Source organism: Panthera uncia, chromosome X (assembly GCF_023721935.1).
Source record: "Panthera uncia isolate 11264 chromosome X, Puncia_PCG_1.0, whole genome shotgun sequence".
Classification (NCBI taxonomy): Eukaryota; Metazoa; Chordata; class Mammalia; order Carnivora; family Felidae; genus Panthera; species Panthera uncia.
The window spans coordinates 1,345,679-1,365,729 of record NC_064817.1 but is presented as its reverse complement, the minus strand read 5'-3'; the positions used below and the strand labels follow the sequence as shown (position 1 = coordinate 1,365,729).

Sequence of the window (20,051 nt, the reverse complement as noted above, 5' to 3'; positions counted from 1 at the left end):
TGCCATCCGCTGGGGAACGAATGAGTCACCGGCCCCTGCGGGAGCCTTGTGCGCTGCCCCCCTGGCGCCTTGCGTGTTCTAATGAGTAACAGAAGGTCTCCTGTACCAACAGGCCGCTGGCCACGGCCCCGGCCACTCTCTGCACAACCGAACTTGCTTCTCCTCCACCTCCTTGCTGTGGCTTTGAACGGACTGAGACGCTGTGCACATGCGTGCGGCCGGCCGGCCGAGGAGGCCTGGGCACTGGCGGCCACCTCAGGACAGTCCCGCAGGACCAGCCGTGCCCCCTGCTGCACCACCAGCCGATTCCTGAGCTCCAGGCGGCCCGGCCCCGACGGAGCACAGCCAGCCAGGTAACTGGGAAGCCCACAGAAGCGTGAAAGTATCACTGACTGGTCCCCCCCACCCCATCTCTCTCTCTCTCTCTCTCTCTCTCTCTCAGACACACACACACACACACACACACACACACCGCTGGGGTGATTGCAAAAAGGAACCAGATTGAAAGGAACCAGAAAAATCATGCAGAGGTGGGGAAGCATGGAGACGGGATTGTGAACGGGTCTCAGAGCCTGTGGACTCGACGTGGCTGGGATCCCGGAGACCGGAAAGCGAGCTGGTTTTGGGAGCAGGTCCAGGCAGAGCCGGGAAGGCAGACTTGCTGTCTGGGGTCTGGAGGACAGCCGGGAAGCTGCGTGCAATTTCTTCCCACCCGGAGAAGACACTGCATTGAAGGGCTTTTCTTTCTCTGTGTCCTTATCTTTTAAAAAAAAAAAATTGAGAGGGGCTCTTAGGTGGCTCAGTCGGTTGAGCGTCCGACTTTGGCTCAGGTCATGATCTCACCATCTCTGAGTTCGAGCCCCATGTTGGGCTCTGTGATGACACCTCGGAGCCTGGAGCCTGCTTCCGATCCTGTGTCTCCCTCTCGGCCCCTCCCCCACTCACACTCTGTGTCCTTCTCTCTTTCAAAAACAAATAAACATTAAAAACAAACGAATAAATGAAAAGACCGGGCATCTACGGTTCGTGGGGCGAACAAAGCTGACCGGATCTGTAAACGTTGTTTCAGTGGAAGTCCGTGACACCCAGTCACGTTCCAAAGGCAGAGTGGGGGTAGCAGCCACGTGGGCACAAAAGCCCCAAGTATTTATCGTCCTGCCCATGACAGATGCACGGTGCACATTCTTAACACAGCGTTCAGCTTCCTTAGAGCCTTTCTGACAGAGAAGACCATTCTTAGGAGTTTTCGGTAGCTGTTTTAAGGTTTTCTTGACACGATCCGAGCGAATCAAAGTTTCCCGTTCGATAGGTAGGTACTATCTTACGTGTTGAACATCGTTATTACACACGTCCTTGTTTCTTACAGGAAACACGAGCGGAAAGAGAACATGTTACGTCTGGAGCACGCTTGGTAAGGTAGAAACACGTGCAGTCGCCAGTCTTCTGTTTGCGTCTCTACCTTTCTTGACGCCCCCTCGCTCAGGACGCACTGATGGAGCGCTCTGGCACACCTAGTAATTGGGGTTTATATCGCTGTCCCACACTCTGCAATCTGGGAGCCACTCGAAGGAATTCTATTCCACTTTTCCCAAACCGCGTCGTCTGGTTTTCCGGGATGCCCACACCGCAAAGCTTCTTTGGAGACTCAGATCCCATGTTGATTTCATGGCCCCGGGGATTGGCACACGCTTGTCCCTCTGTATATGCACCTGCCCACAGAGACTTCCAGAAACAGAACGGCCCCCACAGAGGCCCCGGTTATGGTAGCGATAGTGGTAGGAAAGGCACCACCCCCCCTGCCCCGTGCCAGTCTTTGGTAGTTCCACATTCATGCTACAATATACGGCAACTTTTCAAAGACTCAGAATCACCAGATGGCATTGGTGAGCTTTTGCCCTGACTTGGGCCCTGACTCCGTGGCACAGTTCCCACCAACGGGCCGCAGAGACCCAAGTTCAACACAGTTTACTTGTTTAAAGAAAAACGAGGAAGAGGCAAAGGCAGAGAGTTGTAGCTGTTCTGGGGACCTGATCCAAGCCACAAAAAAGGACTTTCCTCAGTCATGGTATGAGTCCTAATAACAGACCCCAGGGCTTCCAAAGACAAAATGTTTACACTTCAGATAAAATCATCAAGGGCCACCTGGGTGGCTCAGTCAGTTGAGCGTCCGACTCTCGATCTCAGCTCAGGTCTTGATCTCACCGTTCGTGAGTTCAAGCCCCACCTCACGCTTGTGCGGACAGTGCAGAACCTGCTTGGGATTCCGTCTCTCCCTCTCTCTCTCTTCCTCTCCATAATGCTCTCTCTATCAAAATAAATATACAAATTAAAAAAAATAAAAAATAAAAAACCATCCCTCTCTCTCTCTTCCTCTCCATAATGCTCTATCAAAATAAATATATAAATTTAAAAAAAAAAATAAAAAAAACCATCCAGAAGGTGAATTGTTTTCAACTTTAAAACAAAACTCAAATACCTGAGAAATGTAGTCAAACCCTTCCACAGCACGATGCAATATCCAAGTCCCCTAGTGACGCCCCTACAAACGTCACTATTTAACTGGAAAGCAGCGTTAAGCTTTCGTTGGTGCCTTGTCTTGCTCCAGGACCTGGCTAGCTGTGACAGTCGGCGCACTTCTGGGTGTGACGCCCTCCGCCAGCAGGGATCTATTTGGTTCACGTCCAAACATCCTTCTTCTGATGGCAGACGATTTCGGCATTGGCGACATTGGCTGCTATGGCAACGACACCATCAGGCAAAGATCTGAGAACGGGTCCTCTGGCGTCTCGATGAAAACCCCACTGAGAGGGGGTCAAACCTTTGACGTGTGCAGTCCGGACCTTGACCGGATTCCGCACACGTCCGTGCCACGCCCCCTCGCCCCTCGTTCTGCCCTCACCAGCGCTAACCCCAGCTCAGATGCCTCCTACGTGTGACTCCTCATTTCACTTTGAAACGTGGTTTCTATCCGCACAGTCCATGAGGGACAGTGTCCAAAGATTCATTGGTGTTGCGTCTAAGTCAAACACCAGGGCTTCCTCACCCTCCACTTCTGTCCATCAAGTCAAGCCTACCCAACCATGCGTGACTTTTCCCGTGCTCCCCTCTGGAAAGCCCTGCTTCGGTCACACAAATCCATGCCCCCGTCACCCCAACATACCTCACCACACTCACCTGTCATCGCTAGCCCGTCTCACGTAGAATGACCTCACTCCATCACCTGGGTCACATTCTAACTGCCCTTGGGCACTGAACTCAGCCAACACCAGGAAGTGTCATCTGAATCCCACCCTCGAGTCCCAACGACAGCGTGCGGCTGCCATGAGGTCGAATTTTCAGGTCCTCTCATGGTTCACGTGACGTCCGAAGTTCTTGCCACTGCCTTTTGGCCACTCCCAAGAACACCTTGCTGTGCTAAATGGTGACGGGCTGATTTTTCTGTGAAATATGTAGCAGTTCTTGTAGACAAAAAACCCATGTGTGTCTTTGTTCAGCAACAAAACTGTTCGTGTTTCTTCTGCAGGACTCCAAATATTGACCGCCTCGCACGAGATGGTGTGATGCTCACCCAGCACCTCGCGGCTGCGTCAGTGTGTACCCCAAGCAGGGCTGCTTTCTTAACGGGCAGATACCCTCTCCGATCAGGTCTGTTCTCCCTCATGTCTCACCATGGCTCTGGAGAAGAGCGTGTTCCCTGTAACTCCTCTAACGCAGGTATTAAAGCATGGGTCCACTGGTATCGTGGGGAGAGAATAATCTGATATCGCCATAGTTTTACCATCAGATATAGAGCCCCACTGATAATGACGTGACTCAGATGGGGCGTTTCGGTAGGGAATAGACAAAAAGTTGGAAGTCTGTGTGATGTTCTTGGACCCTAAGGACGAAGAAGGTCCATATCAAGGTCTTCCCCTTTGGTTAAAGCGAATTGATTGTACACGTCAACCGTATCTTGAAAGGCCTTCGCAGCACCATCTGAAGTAACAGGCTGATGTTTGAATAACTGGACACTGGCCTGGCCATGTGACATATCAAATGAACTGTCACAAACCCTCCTGTATATGGGTCTCTGGCACCCTCTCATGTCCCAGGGAAGAAGGAATCCTGGCCAACTTAAGCTGAAACACCCCACCTGTCTTTGTTATGGCCGAGAACTACGTACGTTCCCCTAGTCTCCTGCGGAGTCAGATGCATTCTCAAAGGTTTGGAAAATCTCAGACAGAATTCTCCAGGTCCCCAAAAGGTGATCAGTGGGAACTATGTTCACTCTTTGAACCAGGTGGTTCTTCCCTAGTAAGACTGAGCTGCATTGGTGAAAATGGTCTAGGGGGCATAGAGCACCTTCTAAGTCAGTGGTTTTCAACTGTATACTTCAGAACTTCAGAAAAATGTTTAACCTACCTTTTGGAACACTCGCGTCCATGCCTTGGGTATGTCAGGGCTGGTAGGAATTATAGCCGTGGCTCCGTACCTTGCTGGCACATTTGAATCATCGAGGGCATCTTGCAACCCACCCCAAATTCTACCCCCAACCAACTGAAATCAAGCTCTCTGGATCGACGACCAGGTTTCAGAATAGTTTGAAGCTTCTCAGATGATTCCAAAGTGCAGACAAGTTTGAGAACCCCTGGGTTATATCAAGAGTTTGGTGAAATTATAAAACCAATTTTAACTCCCCTTCCTGTGTCCTTTCATCCTCTTTGTGTGTATAACCTTCACACAGCAGCACAGTTAAGTGTTTTCGCTAATTGTTCAATTAATTTTTCACTGCCTGTTTTACATGAAAAATTAACCATAATGGCAAATGTCGATGTGTGATGGTAACATTTCTTTGAAAATGATTCCTCAAAGGTATGGTTTCCAGTAATGGTTATCGTGTTCTTCAGTGGACGGGAGTATCTGGAGGGCTCCCGACCAACGAGACAACGTTTGCAAAAATATTAAAGGACAGAGGCTATGCCACTGGGCTAATAGGTATGTGCAGTTTTTAAAGTATTAATCACATTACTTTTATATGAAGAGGATATTCAACCATAAAGCTTGCAAATTACGTAGTCATGACACACTGGGATCGTCCACCGGACAGAAAGCTCCCTCCGTGCATGCAGGAACGACCTTAATACCTGCAGGTTGCTTCGTGCAAAGTACATGCTCAAGAAATGTCCGCTTAATGAAACATCTAGCATGTCATACTATTTGCTGATGCACTGTCACAAAAAAATTAGAAAATTCTTTTCTAATGTCACCAAATGACCAACAATTTCCACAACGTCGTTCCCCCTAAATTCCGCTTAGAAATGTGCCTCTTAGTACATTCCCTCTCTGCTTCCATAAATACCATGCTTACTTTTCTGTATGTCAACAAACCATGTCATGTGTAAGTACAATCAGGGACAGCAGTTTCTTGAGAGGGGACCAAGCTGTCACTATCGTTATCATCTTATACTGATAATTTTTATTAACAGTGCCATTTATTGATCAAAAAAAAGCAAGACCACCTGATACGCTGACCATCAAATCTGATAGGCTCTTTGTTGTTTTGGGGACAGAAGTCTACCCACATGGAACATTCCTTGGAAAATTGATGAGGTTTTCTGGATGGGAGGCACCACTTGGGGTGGTGGGAAGATACACAGGCCTCTTTGTCAATACCCTAGTAGTGACAGTAGAGAAGCTAAACACCTGTCACTGGTTGAACTTGACAGTTGTGTTCTGTAGAACCTAATGTCCACCATGACCCTGACCATCATTTCAGTGCTTTAACAAAGAGAGGGACAACCCCAAAGTCAAGAAATCTTTTCCCCACTGACTACAGCAGATTGCATTTTCTTTTTTTTTTTTTTAACGTTTATTTATTTTTGAGACAGAGAGAGACAGAGCATGAACGGGGAAGGGTCAGAGAGAGGGAGACACAGAATCTGAAACAGGCTCCAGGCTCTGAGCTGTCAGCACAGAGCCCGACGCGGGGCTCGAACTCCCGGACCGCGAGATCGTGACCCGAGCCGAAGTCGAATGCTTAACCGACTGAGCCAACCAGGCGCCCCCAGATTGCATTTTCTAGAGCAATCTGAGCATCCTGTGCCGTCCTTATTGACCTACCAGAGACCTTTGCAAATTCAGGCACAGTAGATTGAATAATGCTCACCAGAGATATCATGTCCTACATGCTGGAGGCTGAAAATATTACTTTCTATGGAAAAAGGGTCTTTGCAGATGTGATTAAGTTGAGGATCTTGATATCACCTCACACCTGTCAGAACGTCTAACATTAACAACTCAGGCGACAACAGATGTTGGTGAGGAGGCAGAGAAAGAGGATCTCTTTTGCATTGTTGGTGGGAATGCAGCTGGTGCAGCCACTCTGGAAAACAGTATGGAGGTTCCTCAAAAAACTAAAAATACAACCACCCTACGACCCAGCAATTGCACCAGTAGGCATTTATCCAAGGGATACAGGTGTATCCTAGTTTCGAAGGGGCACAGGCATCCCCATGTTTATAGCAGCGCTGTCAACAATAGCCAAAGTATGGAAAGAGCCCAAATGGCCATCGATGGATGAATGGAGAAAGATATGTAGTATATTTATACAATAGAGTATTACTCAGCAATCAGAAAGAATGAAATCTTGCCATTTGCAACTACCTGGATGGAACTAAAGCGAAATTAGTCAGTCAGAGAAAGAAATATCATATGACTTCACTCATATGAGGACTTTAAGAGACAAAATAGATGAACATAAAGGAAGGGAAACAAAAATAATATAAAAACAGGGAGGGGGACAAAACAGAAGAGGCTCTTAAATATGGAGAACAAACAGAGGGTTACTGAAGGGGGTGTGGGAGGGGGGATGGGCTAAAAATGGGGAAGGGGCACTAAGGAATCTACTCCTGAAATCACTGTTGTGCCATATGCTAACTAACTTGGATGTAAATTTAAAAAATAAATGAAATAAACATCACAGTTATGTTCACAAATGAAAAAATAAAATAAATAATAAAATAAAATAAGGATCTTGAGAAGACAAGATTGTTCTGGATGACCCACGTGGGTCTTATGTGCAAGGACAAGGGTCCTTTAGAGAGAGATGTAGAGAGATATATGACACAGAAGGGGAGAAGGCAGTATGGCCAGAGGCAGAGATGGAAGGGATATGACCACAAGTCAAGGAACACTTGGAGCCTCCAGAAGACATAAGAGGCAGGAAAGATGCTCCTGTGGAGCCTACAGGTGGAGCACAACCCTGTCACCCCTTGATTTCGGGCTTCTGGCCTCAGAACTACGACGGCACAAATTCCCGTTGTTTTAAGCAACCACGTTTATGGTAATTCGTCACAGCAGCCTAGGGAACAATACGGCCCCTAACGCTGCCACATGAGGTCCGGGTCCAGGTTGTGCTTCAAATCACAGTGAGCACTACTCACACCCGTCTGCTGTCCTGCCCTTTTTCCGCTCCCAGCAGAGTGCCTGGAATGTGGCGAGCACACGATACCCACTAACCAATGACCCAACTATTTTGCCTTTCAGGGAAATGGCACCTGGGTCTCAACTGTGAATCTTCCAACGATCACTGCCACCACCCTCTCAACCACGGATTCGACCATTTCTACGGAATGCCGTTTTCCATGATGGGAGACTGCATCCGCTGGGAGCTGTCAGAGAAGCGTGCAGGTATGGAGCGGAAACTCAACGTCTGCTTCCAAATCATGGCCTTGGCTGCCCTCACGCTCACCGCTGGGAAACTCACCCACCTGACGTCAGGCTCATGGACTCCAGTCATCTGGTCAACCATGGCTGCCATGTTACTCTTCACGACCTCGTATTTCCTGGGAGCCCTGATTGTTCACGCAGACTGCTTTCTGATGAGAAACCACACCATCACTGAGCAACCCATGCACTTTCCAAGGACGACGTCTCTTATTCTCAAAGAGGTCTCGTCCTTCATCCAAAGGTGAGCATCCAAGGAAGGGTTGGCTTCATCCTAGGGCTCTGGTCCGTGGTGAAAATGCATTTTGAAAAGTCTTTTTCTATAATGAGGATAAGACCAGTGAAATCACCGTAGCCCAGAAAGACGTTTTTGGTAAACTGTGTCATAGATGATGTTCAGTTGAGCCCCACTTGAGTCAGTCCCATTGCGTAAGCACCCGCTGATCACCACTGGCTGTATTTAACTAACAAAACAAACTGAAACACCCGTAGATTTACAATAAATTCTAAATATTTTTAAAGCTCTATCATCAGAACTACATTGTCCTCTTGGTAACTCTATGCTAAATGTGAGTTTGAGTAACAAGGAACTTACTGTGTCAGAGCCCAGAGGGACTTGATGAAAAGCTATGCCAAACAGAGGTGGTTTCTATGCTCCCCAAGGGTGTTCCAGTAAAGTGGGGGCAGGGGGACCCCTGGTGAACCCCAGTTCACTTGGTGGTGATGAGGTTGTGATCATGTTCCAGAACATTCTTTTCATGGAAGTGCCTAACGTGAGTCTGAAATGATGTTGACAGTACAGTTGACCTTGAACAATGTGGGGGTTTTGAGACCCCCACACCATGTGCTGAGGAAAATCACGAATAACTTTGACTCTCCCAAAACATAACTGTTAATAGCCTATTGTTGACTGGAAGTTTTACTGATCACGTGAAGAGTCGATCAACACATTGTTTGTGTGCTATATGTATTCTATGCTGTGTTCTTACAATAAAGTGAGCTAGGGAAGCCCAGGTGGCTCTGTCTGTAGAGCATGGGACTCTTGATCATGGGGTTGTGAGTTTGAGCCCCACGTTGTATATAGAGATTACTTAACAATAAAACTTAAAAAAAAAAAAGAAAGCCAAATATGCAATATCACTTTATCCTATACACTAAGGATTGAGGTGGGAACCTATACCGACATAATTGAATGAAATAAATAACTGAATTAAGTAAACTCCAGCCACCTGGAATTGGAATTGTCTTACCTTCAGATCCAGAGGCACATACACCTATAAACTGCTAAAAACCAGGAAAAAAAATACGTGTCATATCTGTGCCATTTTTTAAGTTTCTTCATTTATTTTTGAGAGAGAGAGAACCAGCAAGAGAGGGGAAGAGAGAAAGCAAGAGAGAGGATCCAAAGTGGGCTCTGAGCTGTCAGCACAGAGCCCGATGTGGGACTCGAAGTCAGAAACCGTGAGATCATGACCTGAGCCAGAGTCAGACGCTCAACCAACTGAGCCACCCAGGCGCCCCTCAACAGACTTTAGAAGGGTGACGCCATCACATTAAACACTAGCAGGTAGACTTCTTTAAGGACACGACGATCTAGATCCCTATTTTGCGTCTTCTAGGGCCTCGGTCTCTGCTTTACGTAAAAGTAAACCCAGTCGTGTTATTTATTCTCAGAAACAAGCAAACACCTTTCCTCCTCTTTGTGTCCTTTCTACACGTGCACACCCCTCTGATCACCACCGAGAAGTTCCGCGGGAAGAGTGTCCACGGGCTGTACGGGGATAACACGGAAGAGATGGACTGGATGCTGGGTAAGTAAGTGCCTTTTCCCCGTGTAGACTGGATGGTTGCTTCTCTGGAAACAGCAGCAGGAAAGGAGATGAATGCAGACTACAGACAGAAGAGGCAGTGTGAACAGTGCGATCTCATTGCACAAGAAGGCTGCGAGCGATTGAGCGATTGTAGCCTTTTCATCTCTCTGATGGCTTTGTTTCTTCTCATCACACTGTCTTAGGTGGGTTGATGTTGGATTTTCCCCCAGGAGAACAGAGCTTAAAATCCCCATGGGGTAGGATTGTCTTGCCCTGTTCTCCCAGTGCATCCCCTGCGTTTGGAATGATGCCTGGAATGACAGAAAGGGCACATTTGTCCCATGAGTACATGGATACACACACACACACACACACACACACACTTCCCTGCTCCTCACACGAGGATTCGGGTCCCCTCGGGCTGACGTGCCGGTGGACGGAGAGGGCCAAGAGATGCAGAATGATGGGAATCAGATTTTAGGAGAAAACGTATTTTAAGAAATTCGCTGAAAACATCACCTTGGAGGAAAATGTATGACTTGAATGAACTGTTGGAGAAAATAGTGACGGTTGTGAGACCTGTAGGCAAAGATTGATGTCACATCGCGTCCCCCCGTGGGACTTTGTGATGCCATTTTCTTCAGGGCGAACTCATTCACCATTACCACTATGGTCCTTGTGTGGAAAAGATGAAAAAAGACTGGAAAATCCAGAGTCGGATGGCCAACCAAATGAGCCACCCAGGCACCCTGGATATTGAGTGTTGAAAATGGAATTCACCATGTCACGGTTGGGGGAAAATCTGCTAAATGAATGCATGTGCAGGTGTATGTACTCGAACACTTACTGAGTGATAGAATCTGAAATTCTACAGTACAGAGCTAAGAACCCCCTAAGTCCATCAAGATAAGGAACCCAAGATACATTTAATGAATCTTTTCTATAGCCTTAGTGCCTCTGTGCTCCAATTTCAAACACAACCAAACCACAGTATGATCATTTAAAAAAAAAATCTTAAACATTTATTTATTTTTGAGACGGAGAGAGACAGAGCATGAACGGGGGGAGGGCCAGAGAAATAGAGGGAGACACAGAATCTGAAGCAGTCTCCAGGCTCCAAGCTGTCAGCACAGAGCCCGATGAGGGGCTCAAACTCACAAACCGTGAGATCATGACCTGAGCCAAAGTTGGTCACTCAATGGACTGAGCCACCCAGGCGCCCCTAAAAAATTTTTTTTAACGTTTATTTATTTTTGAGAGAGAGAGAGAGAGAGAGAGAGAGAGAGCACAAGCAGGGGAGGGGCAGAGAGAGAGGGAGACACAGAATCTGAAACAGGTTCCAGGCTCTGAGCCATCAGCACAGAGCCCGATGTGGGGCTCGAACTCACGGACCACGAGATCATGACCTGAGCCGAAGTCGGCCGCTTAACTGACTGAGCCACCCAGGCGCCCCGGTAAGATCATTTTTTAAGTGAAAATAATTGTCCTCACGTAGAGAGGCGGAGGACAAGGGATTTTTAGGACAGAGAAACTATTTTGTCAGTTACTATAATGCCACATACATGGCATTATGCACTTTATCAAAAGCTTTAGAATGTACAACACCAAGAGTGAACCATGGTTTAAACTGGAGACTTCAGTTAATAATCGTTTATCAGGGGAGCCTGGATGGCCCAGTCAGTTAAGCATCTGACTCTTGATCTCAGTTCACACCATCATCTCACATTTGGTTGAGTCTGAGCCCCTTGTCGGGCTCTGTGCTGATAGCGTGGAGCCTGCTTGGGATTCTCTCTCTCTCCCTCTCTCTGCCCCTCCCCTGCACGTGGTCAATCAGGCACTCTTTCTCTCTCTCCCAAAATAAATAAACTTAAAAAAACAAAACAGTTTATCAGTATCCCTCATTGATATGACTCAACTTCTCTATAAAACCCAAAGCCATTCTAAAAATAAAATCTATCCATCAAAGGAGGGGGGTTCAATAGAGCCACAAATTTAAATATCTTTGTCCAAAACAAAGCAACTGAACACAAAGAGACGGCTGAACAATGAGTGAAAAAAAGAAAAAAAGAAACAAAAATAGTGACATGGTTCATTTAAAGCTACGTGATTACACTCCCTCCAACCAATTAAAATGCAGAGATCATCAGACTGTATGAAAAAGCAAGACTCAACCCAAAAGAGATACTGGTTAAATATAAAGAAACAGATGATAAGGTAGAAAAGCCAATAATGGGATCTCTTTGGGACCATAGTCAACCTCCATGACACCCCGTGCTCATGACAAAGCAAGTTGGAAGTTCTGTCTATTGTTAGGAAGAAATAAGATTTCCTGTTGAGGTAACTGTGAGAAACTTTGAGCCACACTGGTAAACTATTCTCCATTAATGGACATATATCTCCAATGCCATTGTCAGCCTGCTTCTTAGACCCTCTTGGTCTCTTTCCTTTTTTCCTTCTCTCCTGTGTGTGTGTGTGTGTGTGTGTGTGTGTGTGTGTGTTTAGTTTTTTTTTTAAGTTTATTCATTTTTTGAGAGACAGAGACACAGAGCTTGAGCGGGGGAGGGGCAGAGAAATAGAGGGAGACACAGAATCCGAAGCAGGCTCCAGGTTCCAAGCTGTCAGCACAGAGCCGGACGTAGGGCTCGAACCCATGAACCGTGAGAACATGACCTGAGCTGAAGTTGGATGCTTAAGCGACTGAGCCACCCAGGTGTCCCCTGTTTTTGTTTAATGGAAGCATGGTTGACTCCATAATCTTCTTTTGCCTCCTTTTTAAATTTTTTCTATTTTTCTTCCTATGCAATATATTCTGTGTAGCTTGCCTGAAGCATGTTGGAAACAGAATGGGGTGCATCCGAGGGTGTATATGAACCTTGGGTCGGTGATGCTCGGGATAGCATGACTACACTGGCGTTCGCTCCCATTCATGTGCTAACACTAAAGGCTTATTCTCATGGAGAGCTCCAAAATACTCCACCACGCACGGAAGACTTTGGTTTAAGACGGCCTTCCCTTTTGACTGGCTCACATGCCGTCTATTGTTTGCAGGGAAGATCCTTGATACTTTGGACACGGAAGGCTTGACCAACAGCACCCTGGTTTATTTTACGTCGGATCATGGGGGATCTTTAGAGTCTCGACTCCGAAACAACCAGTATGGCGGCTCGAATGGAATCTATAAAGGTAGGGAGAGTCCCAGATCCTTGTGTCTGGTCTTTATCTCCACCCTACAGTTCCCCACCCTTCCCTTGGAATGGGGCCATGCATGTCAAGAGAGTCACTAGAGACTCTGCTTTTCTATTCAGGGTAGAAAGTATAATTTGTCATACTGAAACTTGATTTTTTTTTTTTTTCTTTTGCACAACGCTGTGGTTTCGGTAGAATCACAGAATTATGAAAACATCACCACCGCTCAATCGCAAAACACGGTCAATTCCTCATAAAGAAACTCAGTACCCATGTGCAGTCATTCCCGGGTCCTCCCTGTGCCCAGCCCCTGGCAACCACCAACTCTTTCTCTGTTTGCCTCTTCTAACCAGTTCATGTAAATGAATCGTGCAGTACGTGGTCCTTGACAACTGGCTTCTTTCAGCGAGCACGATGCCTCTCCCAGGTCCGCCCACATCGTGGCACGTGTCAGTGCCGTGTTCCTTTTTATGGCTAAGCTTCCACTGTGTGGAGGGGCCACAGTTTGATTACCCATTGATTGAGGGAGGGACTCAGGAATTAGGCAATGCATCCAAGGAGGGTGGGTACCCGTGGTGGCCACATCATATGCAAACTAGAATGCTATCAACCACAGACATATCATTATCAGATGTACCCCAAGGATTGTAAAACACACTGCCAAAAAAATACGGCCCGATCACATTCTTTTCTGTTCGTGTTTACACACAGGTGGCAAAGGGATGGGGGGCTGGGAAGGCGGGATCCGCGTCCCGGGGATCTTCCGGTGGCCTGGGGTGCTGCCGGTCGGCCGAGTGATCCACGAGCCCACCAGCCTGATGGATGTTTTCCCCACCGTGGTCCAGCTGGGGGGCGGTGAGGTGCCCCAGGACAGGTACCTAACAGCCCAAGGAAACTCAAGCAGCTCAGTTTTGCATGCAGACAAACGTGTATGTGAAATGTCATTGTCACTTCTGCATTGCGTGACATGCCCGTGATAACAGTTTCTGGGAAAACACTCCCGGCCCCCCATTATGAGCTATTAGGATCAGCTGTCCGCTTCATTTGATACACAGAATGTTTATTTCCCTTCTCCTGATTCATAAGTGGAGCCATGTTATTATGGTGGCCATTGAAAAAATCTAACAATTCATCGTGGGAAATTACTTTTCATGTAGTGTGGTAGAGATTTTGTACAGATTCCAATTGTTTTGTCTTAAAAATTATAGAGACTTTTTGGGGAAATAGAAAATAATATTATTTCATAATCTAATTAATTATGTATATAATCATATAATCATAATGATGCAAAAATATAAGAAATATATGATTCTCATACAATTATAAATTGATATATATCATGTCGATCTATCTATATGTAGATCTATTGAGATATGTAGATTTAGATATGATTTAGATACGTTTTCCATATTTTATGCATATTCATGTAAAAACATATATATTTAGACATCTTTCTGAACAGACAAAAAATTTAATGCCTTCATGGTATTTTCTTTCAACCATCCCCTTATAATTTTTAGCCTCGCTTTACAAAAAATACTGTCTTATCATGTTACTGTCTGTCATGATTACCTCCTTATTAAGAATCCCCTAGAAGGTGAATTCCTGAGTCAAAGCGTATGGCCGTTTACAGATAAATCTCTTCGTGTATTTTGTCAAAATTTTCCTTAGGAACCACAAGCAGACATATGCGAGATGTCTACTTTAAAACATAACAGAGCTAAGATAAATGTAAATTTTGTACAGGTAATTTATATAAAATTACTCATATGTGTGTATACAAATATACATATATGTGTGTATTATAATTTCCACCATTTTATCCCTGGAGAGGTTGAATATTTCATACCTTTAGTCAACATTCTTCTGTTTTTTCTTGCATTGAATATCATATCTCTGGTTGATTTTTTTTTTTTTTTTCTAACTGGGTGCTAATCTTTAAATTAATTTCTAATTTATCATTTGCTTTAAAAATAAAAATTTGACATGTATATTGCAAATGTGTTTCACTAGATGAAAAAAGAAATGCAGCCATATAATGCATATATTTATGTTATATATATGTGTGTATATATATGGATATATAAGGATATACACATGTATTTGTGTGTATATATATGTGTGTGTATATATACACACAAAACCAATGTTATATATTATATGTGTGTGTATATATGGATATATATAAGGATACACACATGTACAAAACCAATACTATATATTATATATATATGTGTGTGTGTATATAAGAATATATATAAAGATATATATATGTTTATGTGTATATAAACACGATGAAGAACATTAATGAAACTAGAGAAAAAGATCCCCTTTCCATGGGCATCTGTCAAAACCTATCCTCAGTATCGGTGATTTACATATGACCCACAAGATTCTGAAAAGTAATCAAGACAATTAAGAAAAATCAAGAAAGATCGCTGCAGTTGTCCATAAAGTCATTTGATTACCTTCAAGTATGGGGAAAGTTAATGGCCCGATACATCCACGCAACTTTACCGCTTTAGGAGTGGTGGGCAAGTCCCAAAGAAACACAGACCTGTTTCCCACCCTGAAGCAGTGGACCCTGTCACTAGGACATCAAATGCTCAGGGCCATCCCTGCAAATTGCAAGTAGTGGGTTTCCGCTGTCTCCTACAAAGTGTGGAGAAAATGGAACCGGAGTCCCTAGAAGACCTTGGTCCTGAGTGGGATGGAGTCACACCCTGGAAACCGGAGAAGACAAGGAAGGGAAGAGGGAGGAAAACCCAACAGGTGGGGCTAGGGGAGGGAACACAAAAGCAGGACAAGCGGCAGGCAAGGAAATGGTACTCAGTCTTGATGAATGCACCGTAGGCCGCAATGGCTTAGAACCCAGCACAGTATAAAACCAAAGAGACAGGTCACAGAACCTTCGGCTTACGTTTGCATTCCTAACAAGGTCGGTCTGGTAATAGCTGGATCCTTGGGGATATTTTAGCCAAAGGTGATGTTGGCAGACAAAGAATGGAGGCACCTGTCCCAGTGCTTCCCTAAACTTGCTGAGGCTCGAGCATGCCTTCCGTGCATCCTTGCTGCACCCCTGAGTCCCTGTGCTCCTCGTCTGCAGGGTGATTGATGGCCGGGACATGCTGCCCTTGCTGCTGGGGACAGCACAGCACTCGGATCACGAATTCCTGCTGCATTACTGCGAGAATTTTCTGCACGCAGCCCGCTGGCACCAACGTGACGGTGAGTCCTCTGAAACACGGAGTCATGTCTTGGCTTGTACTCCCATGGCTCTGCTTCACATGAGCCCTTATTATCCCTCTCTTGACAGTGTTTTCCCCTCACAGCTTCCGGATGCAAGCGGTCAGTCACCTTATCACCATAGTACCATTGTTTAGGGGATTTCATTTGGCCTTCCAGAACACAGGTGTTCTAGTCTGCCTCTCATCTTTGAAACCTGTGCTCTTAACCTACATTGGTCTCCACCTGTCCCAACCACCTTATCTCAACGACACGATTTCATCCTCGTAAGAATCACAAGTTTATGATATAAGCAGCAACATGCATACCAAATAATTTTTGCATTTCAAAACTTCCTGGGCTATTTTGGCCCAACTGGCCTTTTAAAAGAAGTCTAAAATCATTTGCAAGGGCTTTTTTTACTGTTTATTTTTTTTATAACTATTTATTTTTGAGAGAGAGTGCAAGCAGGGGAGCGGACAGAGGATCCAAAGTGGGCTCTGTCCACTTTGCATTAACAGCAGCAAACCCGGTGTGGGGCTCGAACTCACGAACCATGAGATCATGACCTGAGCTGAAGTTGGATGCCCAACCAGCTGAGCCACTCAGGATCCACTGCAAGATTTTTTTTTTTAATCCGATGGGACTATGATTTGGCTCTGCATCCCATGTATAAACTGACTCTGAGAGAAGGTTGGTTATCTTTACAATATCAGATTTTCCTGACTGAGTCACATTATGCCCCTCTACTTAGTCTTTTTGTTTAAAAAATATTGATTTCATCAAGCACATTGTTCCCATCCCTACTAATTTCATTGTATTTTAATTGCCTCCATATTTCTATGCATCTGATCTCCATCATCACTTAAGTGGCATTGCTAAAGGTTTTCCATTGTTAGAAATTTTTTGTTTAATTCAGCTCTTGCATTTACTGTAGACTGTTAGTTTTGAATTTTACACACAATTGATTTCTGCTGCCACCTTTGTCTTCTGGTAACAGGGTTTCATTCATTTGAGTTACTTTTCTTCATTTCTATTTCCCTTCTATTACTCTTCTGTGCCTTGACATTTTCTCCTCTCTTTTGGATTTGCCCTATGGATTGACTGGATTTGTGACTTTATGATTGCATAGGTTTTGTGTTTCTTTTCTTCCTCCACTGTTTGGGAAGGACTGTATCCTTCTTGTGATTTAACTGTTATCTTTCCATTCCTCAAAACCATCCTCTAGAAGTCTCCAGCCATTGGAATCAAGGGTGAAGGAATACCTCTTGGGGTCTCCCTTATTTGAGGAAGTTACCATAGATTTTTTTTTTTTTTTTTTTTTTTTTTTTTTTTTTTTTAGTGTTTAGTGTTTTAGTGTTTAGCATTTTTTGGAGAGAGAGACAGAGTGTGAGCGGAGGAGGGACAGAGAGACAAGAAGAAACATAATCTGAAACAGGCTCTAGGCTCCAAGCTGTCAGTCCAGAGCCCGACACGGGGCTCCAACTCGTGAACTGTGAGTTTGTGACCTGAGCCAAAGTTGGACACCTAACTGACTGAGCCACCCAGGTGCCCCCTATAACATACACAGTTTTCAAATATTTATTTATTTTTGAGAGAGAGAGAGAGAGTGAGCAGGAGTAGGGCAGAGAGAGAGGGGGGCAGGATCTGAAGAGGGCTCTGCAGTGACAGCAGCAAACCCAATGATGGGTTCAAATCCATGACCGTGAGATCATGAGCGCTGAAGTCAGACACTTAACTGATTAAACCACCCAGGTGCCCCTAGACTGTTTTTCTTTAAACGTCCCTCCCTTTTCATCCATTATTTTCCATATTATTGTAATCTACGTCCAGGCTCAAGTTTGTTCTTTTACATTGTGGCTGCCCGTTAATGACCTCTCATCTCACAGTAACTGGGCGAATATCTCAATGTTTTTTCAAGGTCAGTAGACAGTGGGTGATTCTGGGAAGCCAGTGAGGGAGGGTGCTGTTGAAGAGGCTTGAACGTTGGGAATACGCCCCCTGTCTACTGCCCCCGCCCTGGGTTACACATGGCTTCTCCAGACTCACTGTCGGGATACACGCGTGGGGGCCTCCCTCCCAGAGCAGCAGGAAGCCGGGAGGACAGGCTGTGCAGCTGGCACAACCCAACTCTGGGCAGGAGGCCAGTGCAGCGACCTCCCCGGTCCCTCCTTCTATTCTTTCAAAATCCCTTCCTGAGGCAGAACTAGGATGGGTGCCCTCCCAGAGAGGAAGGTTGGTTGCTATAGCTTGCCCCCTCCTTTCTTCCTCCCTCCCTCGCTCCCTCCTTTCCTTTCCCTAGCTGCCCAGCGCCCTGGAGCAAGCTTCATGAGAGCAGCTAGTGCCCTTGTAAGCCTCTGAGCATCCTGCCTGGAACTACCTACCACACAAGGAACTCACTCCTTTGTAGCTTTATTGAGTTGCCCAATCTGCCCCTCCATTCATTGCATCAGACACTTGGGCTTCTCCCAACACCCATCCTCTGTCTCCACCTCAACTCATCCTCCTTCTCCAGGTCAACCCTCTGAGATTCGTGTCCTTCCCTCAGGAGGAAGACTGTGGAAAGTCCACTACACGACCCCAGTGTTCCACCCACATGGGGCTGGCGCCTGCTACGGGAGAGGGGTCTGCCCGTGCTTCGGGGACCAAGTGGCCCATCACGACCCACCTCTGCTCTTCGACCTGTCCAGAGACCCCTCCGAGGCGCACGCCCTCACGCCGGACACGGAGCCCGCCTTTTACCGGGTGATGGACACGATCTCACGCGCCGTGGAGGAGCATCGCCGGACGCTCAGGCCAGTCCCAATGCAGCTGGACGCGCTGGGAAACATCTGGAAACCCTGGCTGCAGCCGTGCTGTGGCCCGTTTCCCCTCTGCTGGTGTGATCGGGAAAACGGCCAAGCATAAGCGCCTCCAGGGAGAACCGGGTCCCCCTTCCAGATCCCTGCAGGTCTTTGCTGGTGGAATTAAACCTCCCCTAGCGGGTTAAGTTATCCATTTGTGAGGGCAGCCTAGTTTTGCGTCTCAAAACAGGAAGTTATAAGGAAGAGGCAGCTGGGTGCAGTCACCACTAGCTAGAAGGAGCCATGGGGGGGGTGGGGGCAGGGTGTTCAGACCACCCACAACGAAGTGGGGAGGAGCAGAGCCCCCCACCCCCACCCCAGGGACTTTCACCCACAGACCTCAGTGTCACCCAGACGAGGCCACTCTGGCCCCATCAGGAGCTCCGAGTCCCAGCAGAAGGGAGGTCCGTGCCAAACAGATTTTCAGGCAAAGAGCAGGTGCGCACCCAATATAATCAACGACCCCGAAAACGTGGGAGTCGGGCCAGTTCAAAGGGCACAGGCGGATCATTATTCTTGGTGAAGAAATGCCCCAGTGATTTAGGGACACCCAGAATTTGGGGGCTGTGCTGAGAATTGCACGTCGTTCGGCTCCGTGTTGGAAGGTCACTGCGCGATGACCAACCTCCCTTGCTGGCTGGCTTTGCACCGCACCTGCCCAGGACGGGACACCGGCAGGACGGGGCCTTTACTCCAGACTCCGTGCGCAACTACCTGTGGGTGCACACACACAGACACCTAGTCCCCGCCTGTGACCCTCCCCTGATCCCAGCATCTGCGAGGAACCACGGAGGACGCAGCTTAAACCACAGAAATGTATTCTTTCAAAGCTCTGCAGGCCGGAAGCCCCCCAGCAAGGCGCGGGCAGTAGGGCAAACTAGGCCCACTCCCAAGCTAGCGGGGAACGTTCATTCCCAATTCCTATCTGCCCAAATGCAGAACTGAGCTGGAAGGATAACACGGGAACTAAGTAGCCCCGCTCACATTCTCCACACACCCCCCCCCCCCCCCCAAACTTGGACACAGAGTAGGAGTCTGCGTCCAGGACCCTGGCATTCACATCCTGCCTGCCTGCCCGCACGCCGTCAGTCCCCAGACCTTTCCGGAACTCGCTGGAAAGCGGGGGTCGCTGGCCGAGGCCTGCCGGAGGCTCCCCGTGCCCAGGCCCAGCCAGGAGGAACCATCCCCTCCCCTCCTGCACCCCAGTCTCCGGGGAGTGTCCGCCCGGAGGCGGCCGGGACCCCGGAAAACCTGTTTCCGAGATCAATTCCCGGAGGCCCCC

General features: G+C 46.9%; 1 protein-coding gene across 1 annotated transcript; it reads left to right on the top strand.

Annotated features, from left to right (window-relative positions):
* The first annotated feature begins 200 nt into the window (after positions 1-200).
* On the top strand, positions 201-18,919 carry ARSL (arylsulfatase L). Its single transcript, XM_049643352.1, has 11 exons — positions 201-353; positions 1,367-1,411; positions 2,606-2,755; positions 3,524-3,645; positions 4,852-4,974; positions 7,525-7,948; positions 9,379-9,515; positions 12,564-12,698; positions 13,413-13,575; positions 15,808-15,929; positions 18,475-18,919. The coding sequence occupies exons 2-11, from the start codon at positions 1,389-1,391 to the stop codon at positions 18,831-18,833; spliced, it is 1,758 nt and encodes a 585-aa protein (XP_049499309.1). The 5' UTR covers positions 201-353; positions 1,367-1,388; the 3' UTR covers positions 18,834-18,919.
* Positions 18,920-20,051: the final 1,132 nt, after the last annotated feature.

Bases quoted from the DNA above. Each gene is read 5' to 3' on its own strand.
- ARSL (XM_049643352.1), top strand. From the start codon at position 1,389: ATGTTACGTCTGGAGCACGCTTG. The intron at 3,646-4,851 runs GTCTGTTCTCCC...GATTCCTCAAAG, and splicing joins CAGATACCCTCTCCGATCAG to GTATGGTTTCCAGTAATGGT. The intron at 4,975-7,524 runs GTATGTGCAGTT...TTTGCCTTTCAG, and splicing joins CTATGCCACTGGGCTAATAG to GGAAATGGCACCTGGGTCTC.